This window comes from Solanum dulcamara, chromosome 11 (genome assembly GCF_947179165.1).
Source record: "Solanum dulcamara chromosome 11, daSolDulc1.2, whole genome shotgun sequence".
NCBI lineage: Eukaryota > Viridiplantae > Streptophyta > Magnoliopsida > Solanales > Solanaceae > Solanum > Solanum dulcamara.
The window spans coordinates 45,504,907-45,525,741 of record NC_077247.1 but is presented as its reverse complement, the minus strand read 5'-3'; the positions used below and the strand labels follow the sequence as shown (position 1 = coordinate 45,525,741).

The 20,835-nt window shown below is 33.5% G+C and overlaps 4 protein-coding genes across 4 annotated transcripts; all 4 read left to right on the top strand.

Annotated features, from left to right (window-relative positions):
- The first annotated feature begins 1,440 nt into the window (after positions 1-1,440).
- On the top strand, positions 1,441-8,262 carry LOC129873648 (MACPF domain-containing protein CAD1). Its single transcript, XM_055948777.1, has 6 exons — positions 1,441-1,950; positions 3,716-3,954; positions 4,442-4,637; positions 4,767-4,950; positions 5,612-5,766; positions 7,402-8,262. The coding sequence occupies exons 1-6, from the start codon at positions 1,666-1,668 to the stop codon at positions 8,035-8,037; spliced, it is 1,695 nt and encodes a 564-aa protein (XP_055804752.1). The 5' UTR covers positions 1,441-1,665; the 3' UTR covers positions 8,038-8,262.
- An 895-nt stretch (positions 8,263-9,157) lies between these two features.
- On the top strand, positions 9,158-10,869 carry LOC129874257 (oil body-associated protein 2A-like). The gene is made up of 4 exons (XM_055949520.1): positions 9,158-9,696; positions 10,085-10,188; positions 10,312-10,426; positions 10,535-10,869. Exons 1-4 carry the CDS (start codon positions 9,414-9,416, stop codon positions 10,792-10,794), a joined length of 762 nt encoding a protein of 253 aa, XP_055805495.1. The 5' UTR covers positions 9,158-9,413; the 3' UTR covers positions 10,795-10,869.
- Positions 10,870-12,068: 1,199 nt separating this feature from the next.
- Positions 12,069-13,667, top strand: LOC129874088 (oil body-associated protein 2C-like). The gene is made up of 4 exons (XM_055949313.1): positions 12,069-12,684; positions 12,767-12,849; positions 13,092-13,206; positions 13,299-13,667. Exons 1-4 carry the CDS (start codon positions 12,411-12,413, stop codon positions 13,553-13,555), a joined length of 729 nt encoding a protein of 242 aa, XP_055805288.1. The 5' UTR covers positions 12,069-12,410; the 3' UTR covers positions 13,556-13,667.
- Positions 13,668-14,435: 768 nt separating this feature from the next.
- LOC129874927 (cyclic phosphodiesterase-like) lies at positions 14,436-17,883 on the top strand. Its single transcript, XM_055950318.1, has 3 exons — positions 14,436-14,933; positions 16,783-16,837; positions 17,521-17,883. Exons 1-3 carry the CDS (start codon positions 14,604-14,606, stop codon positions 17,721-17,723), a joined length of 588 nt encoding a protein of 195 aa, XP_055806293.1. The 5' UTR covers positions 14,436-14,603; the 3' UTR covers positions 17,724-17,883.
- Positions 17,884-20,835: the final 2,952 nt, after the last annotated feature.

Sequence of the window (20,835 nt, the reverse complement as noted above, 5' to 3'; positions counted from 1 at the left end):
ATAACTTTCTTATTTTCTTACCCTCTTAATAACTCTAAATTCATTTCTTTCTTTCTATTTTTTTAAAAAAATATTTTTCCATGATATTGATTCATGTTTAGCTGTCAACCTAAATGTTCTTATGTTTTGAACCATTTTGCAAAAGTTTAAAAGTAAATTTGATCATTTTCTTTCGTATAAAAAGTTCCATGTGTCGGAAAGTTTTTGATAAAATTTATGCTATAAAAAATGCTGCTCTTAGCAGCTTAACAGAAGAAGAAAAGAATTCAGATAGAGAAGAGATTGTATTGATTTTCAGAAAGTTTGAAGAAGGAGGAACTTGTTACAATGTCCTCTATATATACACTTCAATATTCCTAAGAACTAATGCCTTCCTCATCTATTACTAACTATCAATTTCAGCTCACTAACTACAAGTACAACTATGTAACTAATTACTAACAACCTGCTAGCTGTGTAACTAACTAATATCTTCAAGTTATTCCTTTTGACTCTTAATTATCAAGGGTATGTGATTATAAATATGGTGTGAGTTTTAAAAATTTCAACATAATATTTGATTTTGATTTTGATTTACTTGGACTTTCAATTAAGAAGGAAGTGTGGTCCATCTTATAGGTGAAAATCAAACTATTAGAATTTAAACATTGAACCATGCTTAATTGATTTGCTTTTGGCGTAGACGTGAGAGAAAATTAATATTTTCTTCGTTTCAATTTATTTATTATATTTTTCTTTTTAGTTATAGAAAAAAATATATCTTTCTTTTTTAGCAATTTTATAATTTAATTTTTATATTTTAAGATTATAAGATTAAAAATATTATGATACATAGGACATAGTATTAATTTATAATCACAAAGTTTAAAACTTTTATTTACTTTTTTGAATTTTATAATAAATTAAAATAAGACAAATAAATTCATAAAAGTAAGAGGAATAACTTTTTCGTTTTTTGACTTCAAAAAAAAGTGGGGGGCAGGGGGGCGGGTCCTTTAGATGGAAAAGAACAATAAAAAAACAAAAGAATATTTATCCTTCTTTTTCACTAAAACATAAAAGAAGTCAATGGTTTTTTTTTCTCTTATAATAAAGTGCTAAAACAAAAAAGATAAAGCAACATCTTACCCTTCTTTTACGATTTTAAAAAAAAGGAAGCAAGGATGAAGAAAGAAAATAGAACGCTGATTAACATGAATTGTCATGAGATATGGTTGATATTTATTTATTCTTAAATAGAGATTTTGATAACATGAAAAAAGTTTTCTTTGAAAAATTATTTTAAAAAATGAATTATGTAATACAAATTTAAATTAATCAAACTTAAATCAAATAAAAAAAAATGGAAGACTGGTCAACTGGGGAATCTTCAAGCAACACAAACCAACGCGTTTTCTTTTGCCATTATTGCAGTCAAATGAACAAACACCAACTAATTAACAAAGTCCAACCTCTGACTCACCAAACAACAACATTCAAAACAAGCCCCTAAAAAACCAATTTCAACAAAAACACCAAAGGAAATTAGAAATTACTTTCCATTGAACAAAAGAAAGCAGAAAGTTTCAATCTTTATTAGTAGTTGTTGATAATTTTTGGAATTGGAATGAAGAACAAGTCACCATCAGTACTTTGCTGTGTTTCTTGCCAATAAACAATCTTTGTATGGAGGATTCAAACCCCAAGAAGAGTTTAGCCTCAGATGCTTTGATTACTACCCTCAGCAACTCAATCCAAGCTCTGGGTAGGGGATTTGATGTCACTTCTGATATTAGGCTTCTGTACTGTAAAGGGGCTCCAGGGTCTCGTTTAGTTCATCTTGATGAGGAAAACCGTATGGATCTTTTGCATCCAGATGGGGGTATTTTGCTTCCTAATGTTACTGTGGACATTGAATGTTCAGAAGAATTGAGAATCATTGAGGCCACACCTGTCTATACCTTCCATGAGGTCAGGTTTCAGTTTCCCTTACTACATGTTTATCATTGCTTCTTTTGATTGATCAATTTGGGAGTTTTAGATTAAGTGTATGGTCCTAATCTTTTAAGTTTATTAAATGATGGGCTAAATTGGCTATTTATATTTGGTTTTCCAATTTCTTAATTTTGTTTAGTAGGTAATTGTTTCTGTATTTCTTAAATAAATAGCTGTACTGATAAGGGTTGGTATTAATTTCTTGTTTTTGTGTAGTATGGTAATGAACTAATGATGGTCAAGGCAAGATAAACAATTTGAGTTTAGGCTTAATGGAGAGTTTATTTATTATTTGATCACGTAGGACATGTGTACGTGGTTGTTCAACTTTATACAAGTTTAAGTGCGTACTTGTGCACACCCAAAGTTGGAGGGCATAATGTCAGTTAAAAACCAAATTAAAGGGCACATTTATGTATTATGCTTCCTCTAAGCTATATTCAATTGGATAGTTCCTCTGCTATTTGGATAGTGGAACTTTACCTAGTTGCACATGCACATAATGTAGAAAGATCTACAGCATTTGGTTCAAATCTTGAACTCATCAGAGAATCACTGAATCGGATGTCCTAAACATTTTAGAGATATCATTAGTAAAAACATGAACTATTCATGAGAGATGAATTAAGGGTTGTCACCAGCTACCTTAAGATGCATTTGGATAGAGTTTAACAAGTAGACACACACGTCCTACGTAGCAATTCGCTTCCTATGCATCATCCCATGTGGTGTCTTACGTGTATCATGTCATGTAGGACACGTGTCTTTTCTTGTTCAACTTTATACAAGTTTAAGTGCCTACCTATTCACACCCAAAGTTGGAGGACATATATGCCAATTGTGGCATATTTATGTATTATGCCTTATTAAATGGTGGTTCTGGAAGTCTGCCACTTATTTGACAGCCCCTTTTTGGTGTCTATTTACCTGGCTTGGTTAAGTGGGATTGTCTGTATTAGTCAAACTGCTGGTTTTTGGGTTGTCCTCAAGCACAACTTGCAGGGGTCTCTACTTGCTTATACTGATAAATATAGATGATTAAATGGTTTCTACAGTAATATCCAATGGGCATTCAAGGAGCTTTGCATAAAACTTTAATGAACTTGAAAGAATTTGAGAAGTAACCTATGTGGAACTTCTGACGCATTTATTTGTGTAAAGGCCAAGCGTCATCAATATGTAACTGCACAAAATATCATCTTGCCACCTTATGTAGAAATTGTTTGAAAATGCACGACATATAGCTAAGAGAATTGTTTTTGGTTACCCAGTGGCATTTTTGGTACTTCAGTACGAAAACATGTCTGTCTCAGGATCAGTATGTATTCTTCGTAAACCGTAGACACTTATCTTTCATCAAAGATTCTGTCTTGGTTCTTCTTGCATGATCATTTTCTGAGGTTACGTTTTCCTGTTGCCAAATTCATATACTGATAAAATTCTTCTCAAAATTTATATACTGATAGAAGGGTAGGTGTAATCAAAGTGCACACGGGAGGGACTCACCAACTATGAAAACTGAAAGAGTTTAAAAACACAATAGTGATGACTCTCCTCTCCAAAGTAGGCAGGTCTTTTTTGCTTTCTTTCCAGGATACCAACCTAGCTTCTGATTTCTTCTTAAGCATTATCCTTATCATTATCTATGCTCCTTCACAATTGAGTACTTGCAGGAGATGTTTATAGTTCACTCCTGTCTCTATAATTATGTATTTAAATTGTCTTGTGCTTGAATTTCCAGATGGCAAAATACTTCAACAAAATCTCCAATATATCTGGAGATGTCCCACTTGGAAGCTTTAACTCCATGTTTAACTTCACTGGTTCTTGGCAATATGATGCGGCAGCTACTAAATCCCTTGCCATGATTGGACATGTTATCCCACTCTTTACAGTGAGATTAGTAAAGTTAGATTTACTTCTGCGGGATGAAATCAAGCGTGCTGTTCCATACTCCTGGGATCCTGCATCACTGGCAAGGTGAAGTATCTAACATCAGCCTACATTTCAACATTTTGGTTTTTAATGGTACTGCATCATTTCTTTTGATAGCAAGGTATTATTGCATTTAGATTTATTTGTAATAGTCAGGGAAGAAAATGAGCAGTTGCCATTTCTCTATAACAATTTATAGGTGCTCATGCTCCATTACCATCGATATTCTTGTGCTCCAAATTGTAATCCCTTTAGATTCTTACTGTTGTTAGCCTTAATAGCTATGAGCAACTAGAAAAAAATTTCTTTGTGAATTCAAGCTTCTTATGCCCTGAACTTATGTATGAGAAATTGCGGATGTATAATATGGCCCAAAATGTGCTGAACTCTGATTTTTCTGCTTTTTGAAGTATGCCTGCTTATGGATATCTGTATGAGAAACAGCCTCACTGATCCAAGAATATATTAGGGCATTCATTCAATTTCTTTGGCCAATTCTTTGTTGTTTCTGATATTGATGTTCTTCTTTCAGCTTTATTGAAAACTATGGCACCCATATTGTCACCTCCGCGACGATCGGTGGTAGGGATGTAGTTTATATTAAACAACACCAGTCATCTCCTTTGTTAGTTTCAGACATTGAAAACTATGTGAATGACATTGGAGATCAGAGGTTCTCTGATTCGAAGAATCTCTCAAGTGCCGGACCTTTAAGATATAAGGACAAGGTTAGCACATCTTATATGTAGGCTTTTGGATACAGTAGTGCTAACTGACTTCTTGAAATCTGTTTCTTCAACATGCTCCCTTATTCCGTAAATCAAACATTCAAAATTATTGGAATTATCCTACTGCAGGATGTTACAGTTATTTTTCGCAGAAGAGGAGGTGATGACCTGGAGCAGAGTCACGACAAGTGGGCAAGCACTGTAGAAACATCACCAGATGTGATCAATATGACATTTACTCCCATTGTGTCATTTCTCGAAGAGGTGCCTGGAATAAAGTACCTGAGCCGCGCGATTGAGTTATACTTAGAATGTGAGTATTGTATCCCATTACTATTCACTCCTCTTCGGTTGCATGCAGATTTTGATTCATTCTCTATTGGTTTACTTTTCTAAATTAAATGAGCAAGAACTCTAAGAAAATAGCTAATAGTGGTAATCCAGAATGATTGTACTGTAGTTCTTGAGAGTTACTCTTTCATCTTCAGATGCATCTTAAATAGTCCTCCCACCCACCCAGAGAGCATGACAGGTCTGAAACACTTGGGTCAAAACATCTATTTATTTTGTATGAAATAGATGTTATGTATTTAGAAACTACACATAGTACTCACAGTTTTTTATAGTTAAAAGTACTTGAAGATGTTTGAGAAAAAACTGTTTGAATCCCAAAAACTAATATTGTTCTATAAAATGGGCAAAGGGATTAGCAGAAAAGCCATATTCCAAGTTTTTTTATGTTCTTAAGAACAAAAGATTTCATAGCTCTCTGCGTTGACGGGACTTCAGGGTCCGTCATCCTTAGGAAAAACCTGTATTTGGGGGGATGGGCGTTGGAGACTAAATAACTGACATGCGAATAATTTCCATGTGTGTATGGGCTTAGAGAATTCCCTGTTTGTGTTCTAAATATGAGTTGAACTTCTCAAAATATGCTTTTCGCTGTCTGATGTATTGCATTATAATTTTTTCAGACAAGCCACCAATAGAAGATTTACAGTATTTCTTAGATTTCCAAATAGCTCGTGTGTGGGCTCCAGAGCAAAATAACCTTCAAAGAAAGGAGCCTGTATGTTTATCCCTACAGTTCAGTTTGATGGGTCCTAAGCTCTATATTAGCCCAGATCAGGTATTCTTCATACTTTTCTCCAGATTTACAAACACATCACTAGCTACAGCTGAAATATTTGACATTGAATTGCCGAAGGATCTTGTTTTTCCAAGATTGCATGCACTTGCCTAATGCTTGTAAAAAAATTTCTTTCATATGGAGGACCAATATGAAAAAGTATGAACTGGACTAGTTCTAGAAAACTTATGGGATTACACCGGGTATATTGTTGTTTGTTTTATTTTACAATCTTATTAATTAAGAAGAGTGAAACCAAAAGATGTGCAATGGTAACTACATGATGAATTCTTATGTAGTAAGCTTATAGAATACGGGCAGAGTACAATATCAAAAGGGTTTAATAGTGGACCAGCTCAGAAAATGTTGATTTCCCTTGTTTAATGCTAAATTTACTATGAAGTCTATGTGCTATAGCATAATTTTGTTCTGGAATGGTGAAGGATTAAAATGGTCCCGGCTATCTGACTGCTGACTGTTCATATATGGTCACTTTGGAATGTGGATTTAGGAACAACTGTCTAGTAACGGTCCTTCACATGCATTTGGAACTACCTTCTAATGTAGTCTTGGACTTGACTTATGCATTTGTTTGCAATCCCAACCTCAAAAATTTCTCTTGAACATTCCTTTGTTAAAAAAATCAAGTTAATAGTCCTTACCATTGGGTGACTTGTATAGTCAACAACAACAATAACATACCTAGTGAAATCCCACAAGTGGGTCTTACCCCTACCTCGTGTAGGTAGAGAGGCTGTTTTCTGAAGGACCATCGGCTCAAGTACGGTAAACGGGAGTAGTTATGAAGACTTGTATAGGCAACTGCCCCAATTAATGGAACCAGTTTCTATTCACCAGCACTGCTACTTGTATTATGACAATTTGACTATCATCATAGGGAATGCTATGCAATGCCATAGATGAACCGGAAACAATATGGAAAGAAGAACAAATTAGATATCATTTGCCGTTTACCCTAAAATTTGATAAATTAATCAGCATAATCAATTCCCACAGCATTGAATATCAAGGAGCTCTCTGAAAACAAAAGTTACTTAAATGGAAACAAAATTTAAATATACTCATGCACATACATGCATGTTTTGTAACTTTCCCTGTTTATTCATGGGCAATATTTAAAGCATTTTGAGCAAAGTGAAACCCTCCAACATGGTCAAAGCAACTCGTGCTCAAGCTTCACATAAAAGATACCTTGCCTGCAATGGCTCCCACACTTCATTTACCTTGTAATATTACTGAAATCCTTTCTTACCAATTCATAAATAATGGATTAATCAGAAGAGTACTATTCTGATGATCCCAGACATTGTCTTTATAAGAGAGCAACATAGTAGTAATAATCAGATTTTTTATGTCACAATATAAGCTTGATCTAAGCATAACATGGAGCTTATGAGTTCAACAAATAAGAAACTACAAAAAACATTGCTCTTCCAACCATGAATATTGTACACTCTGTTAGGTCTTGGAAATATAAATGCAATTGAATAGCTAGCTGATCTACTAGGTTGGGGGATTACTGAATGGAATGTTGTCTAGATAAATGTTGATCGATATCAGCTTGTTGCAAGTTCAATATCTTCCTTTCGCTAAATCATAGCATCACTTTTTCAGGTGACAGTGGGTCGTAAACCAGTGACAGGGCTCAGGCTCAGTCTAGAAGGTAACAAGCAGAACCGTCTTTCAGTCAATTTGCAGCACCTGGTTTCTCTTCCTAAGATCCTTCAACCCCATTGGGATGCACACATGGCTATAGGTGCCCCAAAATGGAAAGGTCCCGAGGAGCAGGATAGCAGATGGTTTGAACCAATCAAGTGGAAAAATTTCTCCCATGTCAGCACAACACCAATTGAACATACTGAGACTTCCATTGGAGATCTCTCTGGTGTTCACATTGTGACGGGGGCTCAGCTTGGTGTTTGGGATTTTGGTGCCAAGAGTGTCTTGCATCTGAAACTCCTTTTTTCCAAGGTACCTGGCTGCACAATAAGAAGATCAGTATGGGATCACAGTCCATCAAACCTATCAGCAGTACAAAGGATTGATGGTTCTTCAACGTCACTTCAGAACGAAAACAAGAAAGGGGATACTTCCAGCCAAATGGGGAAATTGGTAAAAATTGTAGACATGACAGAAATGTCAAAGGGACCACAGGATGCACCAGGGCACTGGTTGGTAACAGGAGCTAAACTTGGGGTTGATAAAGGAAAAATTGTGCTTAGAGTGAAGTATTCCCTGTTGAATTATTAAATGAATTCTGTTGTATGTGAGATCAAAGTATTCTTTGGATAGTCTAGATATCATGTTATTCTTCTGTAAATTATGTTAGCATTGATCATTCATTTTTGTTAGGCTATTTTCTAGCCACCACATCAGTGTACTTTTGGGTGTATAATATGTAAAATTTCCACGATCTACAGACTTGTTCAAATTTTTTTCCTTAATTCAATAACCTTGATTTTAATGATTCAATAATTTAACTGTTTTAGACTTTTTATATATATATATATAAACACAATCAGTATGTAGAAATTTAACTACCCGACCTCTAATCTAGTAGTATGTATTAATATTACTATCTATTTTGATTGACATGGAGTTTTAAAAAATGAAAGTTAATTTGAATTTTGTAGTTTTCAATAAGTAGAATGTATTAAAATCTTCTTTTTAATTTGTTGGTCTTATTTTTTAAAAAATAAATAAATTATTTTTAAAAAATATATCTTCTTTTTCTTATATAAAGAGATAAAAAAAGAAAGTAACATAAACAAAATGAAATTTTTTTTTGGGATAATTATTGTTATACCCCAAAAGAGAAAACTATGTACCATTGGATATCCCATTACTTCATCATATCCCTTGTTTTTAACTATCTCGCACATTTAATACCATAAAAGTATATAATATACTTTGATGGTATCAAACAGTTTCGCTGAAGCATTGTCTCTTCCTTCTTAATACTATCAGAGTATATTATACTGTGATGATATCAAGCAATTGCTTGATAAATTGGTTGATACCATCAAAGTATAATATACTCTGATAGTATCAAAGAGGAATAAGGGAAGGGGCACTGGCGTAAATACACGTTTGATACCATGAGAATATATACTTTGACGGTATCAAGAAAAAAGAGACAGTGCTTCAGTGAAATTGCTTGATGCTATCAGAATATAATATATCCTGATGGTATCAAAGAAGAGTAGTGCTGCTAACGTCATGCTTGAAATTAAAAGAGAGAAAGTGGGGTAAGAGGGTAAATAATTTGAATCATGAACCTATTAAGAGTAAATAATTTGGAGATAAATAATTTCATAATTAGTCTAGTTTTTCCTTCTTTTTTAAAACATTTATCGTGTGTCAGGATGTTTTTATTTTTTTTACATTTTAAGTTAAAATGAAACAAATTAAAATGGGAGCAGCAGCCTAGCCTAATCTATCACAATGCTTAGCTAATCAAATCGTCCTAATGCTACGTGGGATCTGAAACAAGCATCCACCTCCTTTCTTCCACCTCTATATTCTCAGTTTTTCACCATCTGTTTCTCTTCACCCTCAAATACATAGCCACCAAACTAAAATCAGAGAAAAATTCAGTACTTGTCAATTTCATCATAAACCATAATATGTCTTCTAGCGATCAAGCAGCAGGGGCAATGCCCCCAGGCGACGGCTCTGTTCCTCCTGGAAAATCAATGTCAATTGGGCAACATGTTATAGACAAAAGCGCTCAATTGATGCAGTCCTTGAAACCCATCAAGCAAATGAGCCAACATGTCTGCACTTTCGCTATGTACAGTCATGACATCACTCGACAGATCGAGACGCACCACTATGTCACTCGACTCAATCAGGATTTCCTCCAGTGTCCTGTTTATGATTCTGATGATTCTAAAGGACGCCTTATTGGTAATTCAATTCTTCTTCTTCAAATAATAACAAATTAATTGACCGTATAACACATTACTCATAGATTTAGTTATGGGTCAAGATCCAATATTTATTATGCTACTATAGTCAGGTTCATTTTAATTCTTGATTTGTTTGATGTTGAGTCGATCTTATATTATTCATACTCCACATTATGTGTCTAGTACTGGACATGCAAATGGTGTTTAGTTTCCATCTCGGTGGGCGATGGATTATATATAATCTTGAACAATTCTCCCTTCACGAGCTAGCTTGCTTTTTAAGTTTGAGTTAGCCAATATCGGATATCGGTTTATGTAGTGAATATTTGTGAGCTAGCTTGCTTTTTAAGTTTGAGTTAGCCAATATCGGATATCGGTTTATGTAGTGAATATTTGTGATAGTGCAGGAATAGAATATATAATATCAGATCGAGTCTTTGAAACTCTTCCAGCAGAGGAACAGAGGCTCTGGCACAGTCATGAGTACGAGGTAATTGCTTTCCATTTTGTCATTTAACTCTTTCTTAAATTTTTGACATTCTAAATTATTCAATTAAAATACTATGGGGCTAAAATGCCTATTTGCAAACTTCGAAATATTTTAAATGTACAGATTATAGCAGGACTTTGGGTGAACCCAAGAGTTCCAGAGATGGTCCAAAAGCAAGAACTTAAGAATCTTGCTCCAACTTATGGCAAGTTTTGGTGCACCTGGCAAGTTGATCGAGGCAAGTCGTACAACGTCCTTTATTTTCTTTTAAGTTCTACTAAGAAATCATACTTTTTATAAGACGTACTTAGTAGTTGTTGCATGATCATTTTGTGTGGTGGTTCAGGTGATAGGCTCCCACTTGGAGCACCTGCTTTGATGATGTCTCCACAAGGGGTAAATTTGGGCATGGTGGCACCAGAGGTAGTGAAGAAGAGGGACGAAAGATATGGTATTTCTTCAAAGGATTTGGAAAAGACAAGGGTGGATATTGCAGGGCCAGAGACGACCATGAATCCTTATGCAAACTACTGGATGCAAACTGGCAAAGGCTTTGCTATTGATGTGGAGCTCACTGAAATGAAAAAGACTGCACCTTTTCCATGAGAAATCAGAAATGTAATCAATTAGTAGTCTCTCTCTTTCTATATATATGCATCGATTATTAGTACGAGTATACTAAATCCCATGCTTTCATGTGTTTAATAATGTAATTTATTGAACTTCTCTAAATAGTACTAGCATAACTTTTTTCCCTTCTTTCATCTTCTGAGTCGACTCATCCGACAGAATTTTATGGAGTTATTTTTTTCCCGGAACTCTCATGGGAAGAGATTCCCAATTAAGTTTGGATCCATATTATATTGTAGCGTCATTTGGAGATGCCAAAAGGAAAGGTCTGTTCATTTGTCCAGAAATATGTTTTCGGCCTATCTATCGATTGAATCATGGGCTGAACTCTTGTTGACAGACATAAGAAGTGGGATTAAACGCTCTTAACATGTTTTTTTCATATTTGAATTCAAATTCGAAATCTTTGATTGAATGTGGAATAGTTTCACCACAATTTATATTGCGAATTTAAATTCGAAATCTTACTGCACCACCACCATCTATATTGTTGAATTTTATGGAGTTGATAGATTAATAATAATCTATTTGAATTTTATGGAGTTGATAGATTAATAATAATCTATTTCCTATTTTGAGTATAATGCTTCAAAGATTTGAGAATCGGCAAGTATACAAAATTATGTACAAGTAAATTAATTGTTCATTTGTTTGAAAGGCAGCTCGCGGATCGGAACAAGAAGCGCCCTTCTGAAGAATTTGGCTAGATTAACTTATACCTCAATAATATGTTGAGTGTATGATTTTGAAAAATATATTAAAGAGGCGTTTGATTATAAAAAGTTCTTACATTGAATTCCGAAAACACGTGTGATTATAAAATTAAAAATTTTAAATTAAGAATTTGAAAATAACAAAACGATATTTTCACTTTAAATTAATTAATAAAAAAATAAAAATAACTTTAATTTATATTTTTATAATCAAAGACAATTTTAATATTTAAATTATTTTTCCACTTTGAAAGTAAAATTTTTTTCTTCTCAAATTTCACAATAAAACATTGTCTTTATTCACGTCCACCTAGTACACCACACCTTAGGCCATCGAGTTTAGATGTCATGATAACCGATTAATGAAACGCCCATGTATAATGTCATGATTAAATATTATATATTACTTCGTCCGTTGCAATATATATAATTGATGATGATGTGATATCGTCTGATAATTATGAGAAATTTAAGAGAATAAAAAAAGTGAAACTTTGTACTTCAAAAAATAGGTTTTAGATATTTACTACGCTTGCTATTGCATCAAAATATATTTTCTTATCTTTATCCTTCCTTTGCTCTCGCACTCTGTTTGTATTTTCAACACTATCCATCTTCTATCTCATAATAAATATAAAGCCATCTGTTTGAACTCTAAAATTCTGAAAACGTGTCACCAAATGCTTAACAACACGTTGACCGTCGAGCTACTACGTGGCATCCAACTGCTCATACCATCTTTGCATGCCCACCTGGCAATGTAACCCCAAATCCTCTTCAAAATCCCCTGAAAATAGAACATCATCAGATCATCAAGATCTTCCCAAAGTCATCAATCCTATCTTTTAAGAAACTATTTTAAAACTTAAATTTTGTTTTATGGCTGAAACTACGTCAGGGAGAGGGGGCCATGGGGAGCAGATACCGCCGGGAAAGGCCATGACAACGGAGCAACACATACTGGATAAAGGTGCTCAGATGTTGCAGTCTTTGAAACCCATTAAGCAAATGAATCAACATGTTTGCACTTTTGCACTCTACAACCATGATATGAATCGACAAATTGAAACTCATCATTATGTCACGCGTGTCAATCAGGATTTTCTACAATCTGCTGTTTACGACTCTGATCATTCCACCGCACGCCTTATCGGTATCCTTTTATTCAGACTTACCTTTTTCCTTTTTCAATTTCCATTTTTTTGCTAATAACTGATGAATTTTTTTGTGTGAAGGAGTGGAATATATAGTATCTGATCGTATCTTTGAAACCTTGCCTAAAGAAGAGCAGAAACTTTGGCACTCTCATGCTTACGAGGTTTGTTCCTTTCATTTTTTATTTTTTTAAAAAAAGTGTTTGTGCTCCACATCAGCTGTGTCCAATTTGGTTAGTTTGATGCAAAAATAAGAAATTGTAAAAAGACGATACTTTAATATGAAATCCTAACCATAACTTCAGAAGCAATAGTACTCTGCCCTTTTAAAAAAAAAATTCCCAATATATTGAGAAACTTATATGTTATTCGATATTTGTGGATGACAAAAATTCGAATGGGGCAGGTAAAATCAGGACTGTGGGTGAATCCTAGAGTTCCAGAGATGGTAGTGAAAAAAGATCTCGAGAATTTTGCAAAAACCTATGGCAAATTCTGGTGCACATGGCAAACAGATAGAGGTAACTAGAGTACTCTTCTATAAAAGTGTCCAAACATAAATCAAAAGCATATTCCTGATTTTATTTTATATTTAATATATGCGATGAAAAAGGCGATAAGCTACCAGTTGGGCCACCATCACTGATGATGTCCCCACAAGCGGTGAATTTGGGGATGGTGAAGCCAGAGCTAATCCAGAAGAGAGATAACAAGTACAATATGTCGACTGATGCCATAAAGAGGACGAGGCTGGAGATACCGGAGCCGGAGTGGATTAATCCCGAGGCAGATTACTGGAAACAGCATGGCAAGTGCTTTGAGATTCACATTGAGGATGTGGAGATGAAGAAGATAGCTCCTTTCCCATAGATCAAGAGTGCAGACATTATATATATATTAGTCTCTTGTTTCCTTTTTTGCTGTTGTAAAATAACAATGTATATACTTTGAAGTGATGCATGAAGTTTCCTTCTTGTTGTTTTTTCGTGTTCTTCAATGTTTTCTTTAGAGCGAGCTTATATATGAATTAATATGTTTCTATTTTACCAAATTTAGAGAGAACTTGAGGCTTTGCATTGGCATGGCCTAGGCGACAATAGGTTTCGAGAAACCTATTTTGATGAGTTGATAAATTCTTTTTACTTTCTTTTTCACCTAGATTCGACATAATTCGATTAAATTTGAATTTAAATTCATGTTGGAAAGTTTATATTTTGGATTCACGCTGGATAGGTGCCTTTTTTAACAAAGGTATTCTGCGCCTTCTTAATAAAAGTATTCAGCGCTTTTTAATAAAAGTAATTTCATTTCGTATTCGAGAAATTCGAATTTGAGATTAGATCGAGGAGAGATGCTATGGGTTTATCCAAATCGTTTGTCAAAAATTTATTTATGTATATACAAGATTTTTAAATAAATTTTTATATTATGTATGTTTGTTTTTTTCTAAAAAATAAATAAATTCTTTTTAGTGATAATTGTGACTTTGCTTCTGCAATAAAAATATTCGCCAAAAAAAAGAAAATAGATACTCGAAAATTGAAAATAGTAAAATACCACCACACTTTGGAGCAAATATACAGATTATCGAAGATACCCTCCAAAAAAATTATATTGTATATTTGGTATTTTTAAGAATGTTTATCTTTATATATTAATTTTAAATCTCTTGATTATAAAAATTAGAGGTTGACTTTGTGATTGAGGAATTCAAAATTAATGTTAAAGTTTCAAGTTTAAATCTTTAACACGATCGCACTTGGTGATCATATATATCCATTTGTGAAATGATCAACGAAAAATAAGTGAAAGGCAAATGAATAAAAAACAATTCTTGACATCCAAAATTATTTCATCTAATTTTTACATCAGATCCCTTGGTTTTCGTTATCAATTTCTATTATTTCAATAAATTCTAATGGACGCTGGTATAACTATTATGCAGCAGGTACAAATCAGTGAAGCAGTGTTGGAAAAGCATGTTTACTCTGTTTGGGCTCTGCCGAGGGAGGATGTGAGAGTTAGGGTCAAGAAGTTGATAGAAGGTCTCCGATCGGAGTTTTGTGGACCCCAGTTTGAACCTCACGTGACCGTCATCGGAGCTATTCGGTTGACGGAGGCTGAGGCACGTGATAGGTTCAAAAAAGCTTGTGAGACAGTGAAGCCTTATAGTGCTACAGTGGACAAAATTGATACTGGCACTTTCTATTATCAGTGTGTTTACCTTTTGCTTCACCCAACCACTGAGGTAAAATTTTACAGCTTCTTGATTGGTTTTAGGTTTTTATTGGTCAATTTTATACTATGCTTGGTAATTTCAAAATACCTAGTTTATTAGGTTTTTAGGTATTTTGAGCTGGTTTGATGAACAATGTGCTGTTCTTCCAGCTTATGTGTTGGTAATTTGTTCGATAATAACAGTTACATACCCATTGTAATCCTGGTTTGGGGAGATTAGGATGTAGGCAGACCTTAGTCCTACCTTTGTGAGGAGGAGAGAGGTTGTTCCTGATAGTCCCTAAGCTCAAAAAGAAAATGTTCAATGGCTTGTATATTTTGTTCTTTATTTCATGAGCAAATACTTGATGTCGAAAATGGTTCATCCTGCAAATGTTGATTTTCTGGGTAATGGGTGCTTAAACAAAGAGTACAGCTAATGGGTAATTTTACAATCAACAATGTGGAATATTTAGTGAGATAACGTGCGATAAGATTAGTCTGGTTTGTTGTACTTCCATGTAGTCATATGTACCGAAATGTATGTGATAGTAATAATGTTTATAATTGCATAGACATTTGGAATGTCAATAGGGTTGCCTAGAGTCTCTAGAATGACGGAAGTTAGTGCATAAGGAATGAAAAGTTATTGCATTGGATGAGTGAACTCCGGACCGTTCTTTTGAGAAGAAAGATCAGAATTTGCAGTTGAACGTATGACCTGGTGCTAGTCCTATTAAAATGTACTTATAACATCACTCGTATGGTCATTAAGTAATTTTCTACCTTCTGGTCTCGTAATAGTAAAGGAGTCATATATGGTATTTTTATGTGCTTAATCTAATATATCAAAATTGCTAGTTGGATCAAGTGTTCATAGTCTATACTTGCTGTTGCCTGGACAGAAATCAATTGTAGACACAGGGTAGTGCACAGGCTTGGAGCAATAGAGGTCAAATACATTAATGTAACTGAAAGCATTTATTTTGAGATAGTATGATAATACTATGAATTGCAAAGGCCAAAATAGAATACATTGCTATATTGGTAGCTTTCTTTTCTAATCTCTTCACCTTTTGTAGTGAAAACACCCTGATTACGTAGTGAAAGCTTTTGCTTAAAGGACAAAGAATAAAGAGAGAGGAAAGTGAGGAAGAATACACGATATAATAATGGAGATTAGATTTCTCTTCATTAAAAATATAACGCATTAGCGATATGAGATTCAATTGTCATTGGCACTAGGCTTAAGCTTGGGAAATAGACAAATGAAGAGAACTGGAAAGTTGCAAAAACTTGCCTTCTCTGGTTTGTTCTGCATAGGAAAGGAGGGGGATGAAACAACCAATTCATGTTTCCCTTGAGCCTACATATCTACTTCCATGAGAAAGATAAGCTGAAAAAGTTTTGGTCCTATCCTTATTTTCCAACTGAGACCAAACAAAGGAAATAACATAATTTTCTTTCACTTTCACCTCTATCTTGCCTCCTCATATTTTCCCTCTTGTGTCTGTTCCATTTGCTTATTTCCTAGGAAAGCATAAATTTGTGTGTTAGAAATGATAGCAAAGAATAAGGAGACTGAAACATGGAAGTCTAATGTAACTTCTCCTTTGGAGATGCCAAAGGTTTACATTTTTGTTACCTTCCATAGGCAATGAAGATCAAGTCGACTAAAAATATCCGTGTAGAGTTTCTAAATTGGGAGCAATGCCTGAGAAAGCGGTCAAATATGCTTTGAGACTCAGTGAGTTCACCATCTTCTGTTGAGTTCCAAAAATAAGTTCAGAAGCAGTCTAATGCTTTACATGCTTCGTTTGTGTACAAATTTTGGTGCATTTGCTGACATCAGTGACTTGAAATTTGTTCTTCTCTTCCAGGTTGTGGAAGCAAGTGCTCTTTGCTGCAGTCACTTTAATTACAACAGATCTGGATGTAAGATAAACTTTCTCTTTTTAGATTTTATGTCCCATTCAGTTTCTATAGTTGTTGTCACAAAACGTGTATTTCCCTTTTTGAGAAGGCTACGTGTTATCTTTTTTTGAGTACAACAACAACAACAATGCCTAAGTCCCTAACAAGTTGTGGGTTATCTTTTTCTGGATACCTTCTTGGATTATAGAACTTAGGACATGGAGATAACACTCATCCCTTTAATTTCACCAAAGATTGCACTGTACTACTCAGTAATCTTAGACAAACAGATTTTGAACTTCCTAAATAATAAAAAAGGGTCCCCTTGTTTTCTATTTCCTCCTCAATTTGCACTTCTGTAGCAAACCCCTTCAAGCTCTCCTTCCCATCTATTGGCCTGCCTCCTTGTCCCACTCACCATCATATCCCCACCCCATGGATGAACATCTTTAGCTTTAAGATAGCAAAGGAAGCTCATTGGGTATGGAACAGAAAGAACACGTAAAATACTAAAACAGCAATTCAAAAGCACTGATGCTAGTTCTTAAAGACGAATCTTCAGGGTTCTAGCACATCGGTTTTTGAGTTTTCTAATTTCAGGAAAAGTTACTCACTCCCGCCTTGCCTCATCATTTCTTTTTGCCTAACAGCGTAATGTGGCCTATATTTTCTGTGGCTGATGTCTTACTTTCGTGATCATGCAGCATATATGCCACATTTGAGCCTTCTTTACGGAGATTTAACTGATGAAGAAAAGAAGAAAGCTCAAGAAAAGGCTTATATCCTTGACGAGGGCATTTCCAGCTTGAGCTTCCCGATATCTCATCTTGCATTGTGTAAAACAGACACTGAAGACAAAAGCTGCAAATCATGGGAGACAGTGGAGGAGTGCTCTCTTCAGCCCTAACTAGCATGCTAAAAGCTAGTAACTTGTTGGCCATGAGCCAAATCTCATTTTGTTTACTTTTATCTTACGTCTTGAACTGCAGCTGTATGGTTGAACTTTGCCAGACTTGTAATACACACTCTTTTAATGTGCCATAAATAAGAATGATCTTACTTTGGAATTCCCTTTCCTGTATGTGTTTTATATATATAACAGATAACAGATAAAACAGAGAGGCAACAACATAACATACCCAATGTAATTCCATCGGTGGAGTTTAGGGAAGATAGAGTTGTACACAGACTTTACCTCTACCTTATGGAGGTAGAAGGATTATTTTCAAAAGACCTCCGACTCAGATAACGTATATACATAAAAGAAAACAAGACAGAGAAAGCATTACATAACATTTATGAAAGAGGAACAGTAACAACATAATAATGCAATCATCAAACCACAATTATAAACAATGAGTAATAAAAGAAATTGCAAGACAAGAAACTATGCAAGTACTGCTAAAGGCAAAACAAGTACGGGGTACTAAACTACCACCAAGCCTATGCCACAAGAAAATAATACAATGCCCAACTACCTACCAATCTTCTAATCTAATCGGCAATCTACTGACCTAAATACTAAAATAACATTTTTAAGACTCCAACATTTAACATCTGAATTTTTATTCAAGGAGTATTTTTGAAGTGTCAAACAATTCCCACTTACTAGTGATACATTGAACATCGGGAATAAGTTACAACTTACAACACACGTAGTTGTATTTTTTTTCTTCACCGCCTTACATAAAATACATTAAGTTCCTTTGTCTTTTAATAAATAGAAAAAAGAGGTAAAAAGAAGGTTTGAAAATTGTGTTTCATTTGTGGGCTTAGGAAGAAATTATATATGTGGCCTCATTCCAGCCTATGTTCCACATGGTTACAGCACCTAACAAACAACAGCCAACATAGAATTCTTATTAGGCCATTTACATATGTATCTTTTACCTAATTTTTATATTGAAAGGAAAATCTTAACTATAACTTTTAGGAAATCGAAATGTAATATTGTTTCTTGGATTATTATTTTTTGGGGTCAATTTAGATTCTAAAACATTTTTAGCATACCATTCTTTTTACAAAAGTGAAAAAGAAATATGTAACAGAGACAAGACTTTAAAAAAAAATCATGAAAAAACAAAATAATAATGTTTTCCTTAGAGACCTATGTAGATAAGTGATGGACGTCGATTCCAGGGTAATTGGCAACAATAGATATATATGTATAAAGAAAAGAATAGTTGTTCAAGTTCAACTTGTACAAGTGCAGATATAGTAATGTTCGTTACTAATTAAAGTCATGTGGATAAGAGGGCTTTTCAGCTTAGTAAAGATTTATTTATGATATATGGATGAATATTATCTAGATAGTCATTGACTTTTTCTTTAATGTCAACTTTACCTTTATTCAACCTGCAAGACAGCTAGAACAAGTCAGTATATACCTTACAATAATCTTTTTGTTGAAATATTCAGAATTATGTTAGTGCATATACGAATATACCAAAGGCTATCGTACAGTTTTTAAATTAGAAATAAAAAAAATACTCCTAGAGTCCTAGTGCTTAACAAATGGAGTAGTTTCCGGATCTATTTGAATCGGTTATTGGTCAAAATTAAAATCAAACTAATTTAATCGATTTTAAAATTATTAGAATCAAACCAAATCAAATAAACTATGCATACATCGGTTTGGTTGTTATCGATTTTGATTTGATTTGGTTCGGTTATTCGATTATAAACTATACATAAAAATAAAAGAAACGATTCATTTAAAAGAGAAAAAAAAGACAATAATTCATTCAAAAATAAATAAATTGTATTCGTGTCATTTTTGATCTTATAATTCTTATATTAGAACTATAGTTATGTTTAACTTTCTGCTTATATTGTTGGTTAATTTAATGTACTAAACAACATAAACTTATTGAATAATGTATAAGTTAATGTTATTGTTGTACAAATAAAAGAAGCATCATACCTTACTATTTTAAATTAGTGTACTGCATTTTTTGCATAAAAATATTCAAAAAAACAATATATTATGTATATATAATTATAAAAAAACATGTATAAATTTGTCTGTTCGGTTCGATTATTTCGTTGATTTTTTTACCAAAATCAAACCAAATCTTATTGTTTTTTAAAAATGTAAAACCAAACCACATAAAATAAAATTAAAAAATTAATTTATTTCAATTTTTCGATTTAAATCAATTTTTATCCAAATCGTGAACACCCATACGTACGTAGTAACATATATGATAAGAGTAAAATAGACATTGTCCGGTAACTAGACGAAATATAAAAGAGATATGTGTACTAGCTATTAAGCATCATCAATCATCCAAATCCCACTCCTATATAATTTGTCGTTAGAAATTATAAATTAATATGTCTATCTCTAGTTAAAAAAATATTATGGAATGAGAATAGATAATAATAATAGTTGATATTACAGTTGATATGAGTTTCATTTGAAGGTAAATATTGTGTTATTTTTAATTTTCTATGTAGTACTTTTTAAATTGAAGATCGATATATTAAATACACGCAGTATTTATTTGAAGGACAATTTTTTCTATTCAGATTGCAATTGATTATGAGAGGTCATTTAATTTTCACTTATCCAAACAGTAAGAAAGTCATGGTCCAAAATTCAAAATTGGTAGTTAGAATTTGCAAAGTCACTAGAGCGCGTAGGGTATGTAATAAATCATAAAATGTCACATTCATTAATTGGGCTGCCAATGAGTTGGAAAATAAAGTTGCACAAATGGCAGACTTTGTTATTTGTATGTTGTGCCAACTCAAACATCAAAATAACGTGCCTTTATGGTCGATATATATATATATATATATATATATATATTGACTTTGGAATTGCATCAGTAACCTCCAAATTGATGAGTTCAAGGTTTACATTCTGTTTGGTTGCCGTTAAACAATTAAAAAATCTCATATTAAAAAATCTCATATATGGATGGTTTTTTTTATAAGATTTGAATAATTTATTTTATTTTTGAATTAATTTTTGAAGTATGATGTAGACACAAGACTTAATATTATATAATATC

Excerpts from the sequence above, each read along its gene's own strand:
- LOC129874257 (XM_055949520.1), top strand. The coding sequence starts at position 9,414 with ATGTCTTCTAGCGATCAAGCAGCAGGGGCAATGCCCCCAGGCGACGGC. Across the intron at positions 9,697-10,084 it reads TTCTAAAGGACGCCTTATTG|TGAATATTTGTGATAGTGCA; the intron begins GTAATTCAATTC and ends CGGTTTATGTAG. Across the intron at positions 10,427-10,534 it reads CACCTGGCAAGTTGATCGAG|GTGATAGGCTCCCACTTGGA; the intron begins GCAAGTCGTACA and ends GTGGTGGTTCAG.
- LOC129874927 (XM_055950318.1), top strand. The coding sequence starts at position 14,604 with ATGGACGCTGGTATAACTATTATGCAGCAGGTACAAATCAGTGAAGCA. Across the intron at positions 14,934-16,782 it reads TGCTTCACCCAACCACTGAG|GTTGTGGAAGCAAGTGCTCT; the intron begins GTAAAATTTTAC and ends CTTCTCTTCCAG. Across the intron at positions 16,838-17,520 it reads TAATTACAACAGATCTGGAT|CATATATGCCACATTTGAGC; the intron begins GTAAGATAAACT and ends GTGATCATGCAG.
- LOC129873648 (XM_055948777.1), top strand. The coding sequence starts at position 1,666 with ATGGAGGATTCAAACCCCAAGAAGAGTTTAGCCTCAGATGCTTTGATT. Across the intron at positions 1,951-3,715 it reads CTGTCTATACCTTCCATGAG|ATGGCAAAATACTTCAACAA; the intron begins GTCAGGTTTCAG and ends TTGAATTTCCAG. Across the intron at positions 3,955-4,441 it reads GATCCTGCATCACTGGCAAG|CTTTATTGAAAACTATGGCA; the intron begins GTGAAGTATCTA and ends TTCTTCTTTCAG.
- LOC129874088 (XM_055949313.1), top strand. The coding sequence starts at position 12,411 with ATGGCTGAAACTACGTCAGGGAGAGGGGGCCATGGGGAGCAGATACCG. Across the intron at positions 12,685-12,766 it reads TTCCACCGCACGCCTTATCG|GAGTGGAATATATAGTATCT; the intron begins GTATCCTTTTAT and ends TTTTGTGTGAAG. Across the intron at positions 13,207-13,298 it reads CACATGGCAAACAGATAGAG|GCGATAAGCTACCAGTTGGG; the intron begins GTAACTAGAGTA and ends GCGATGAAAAAG.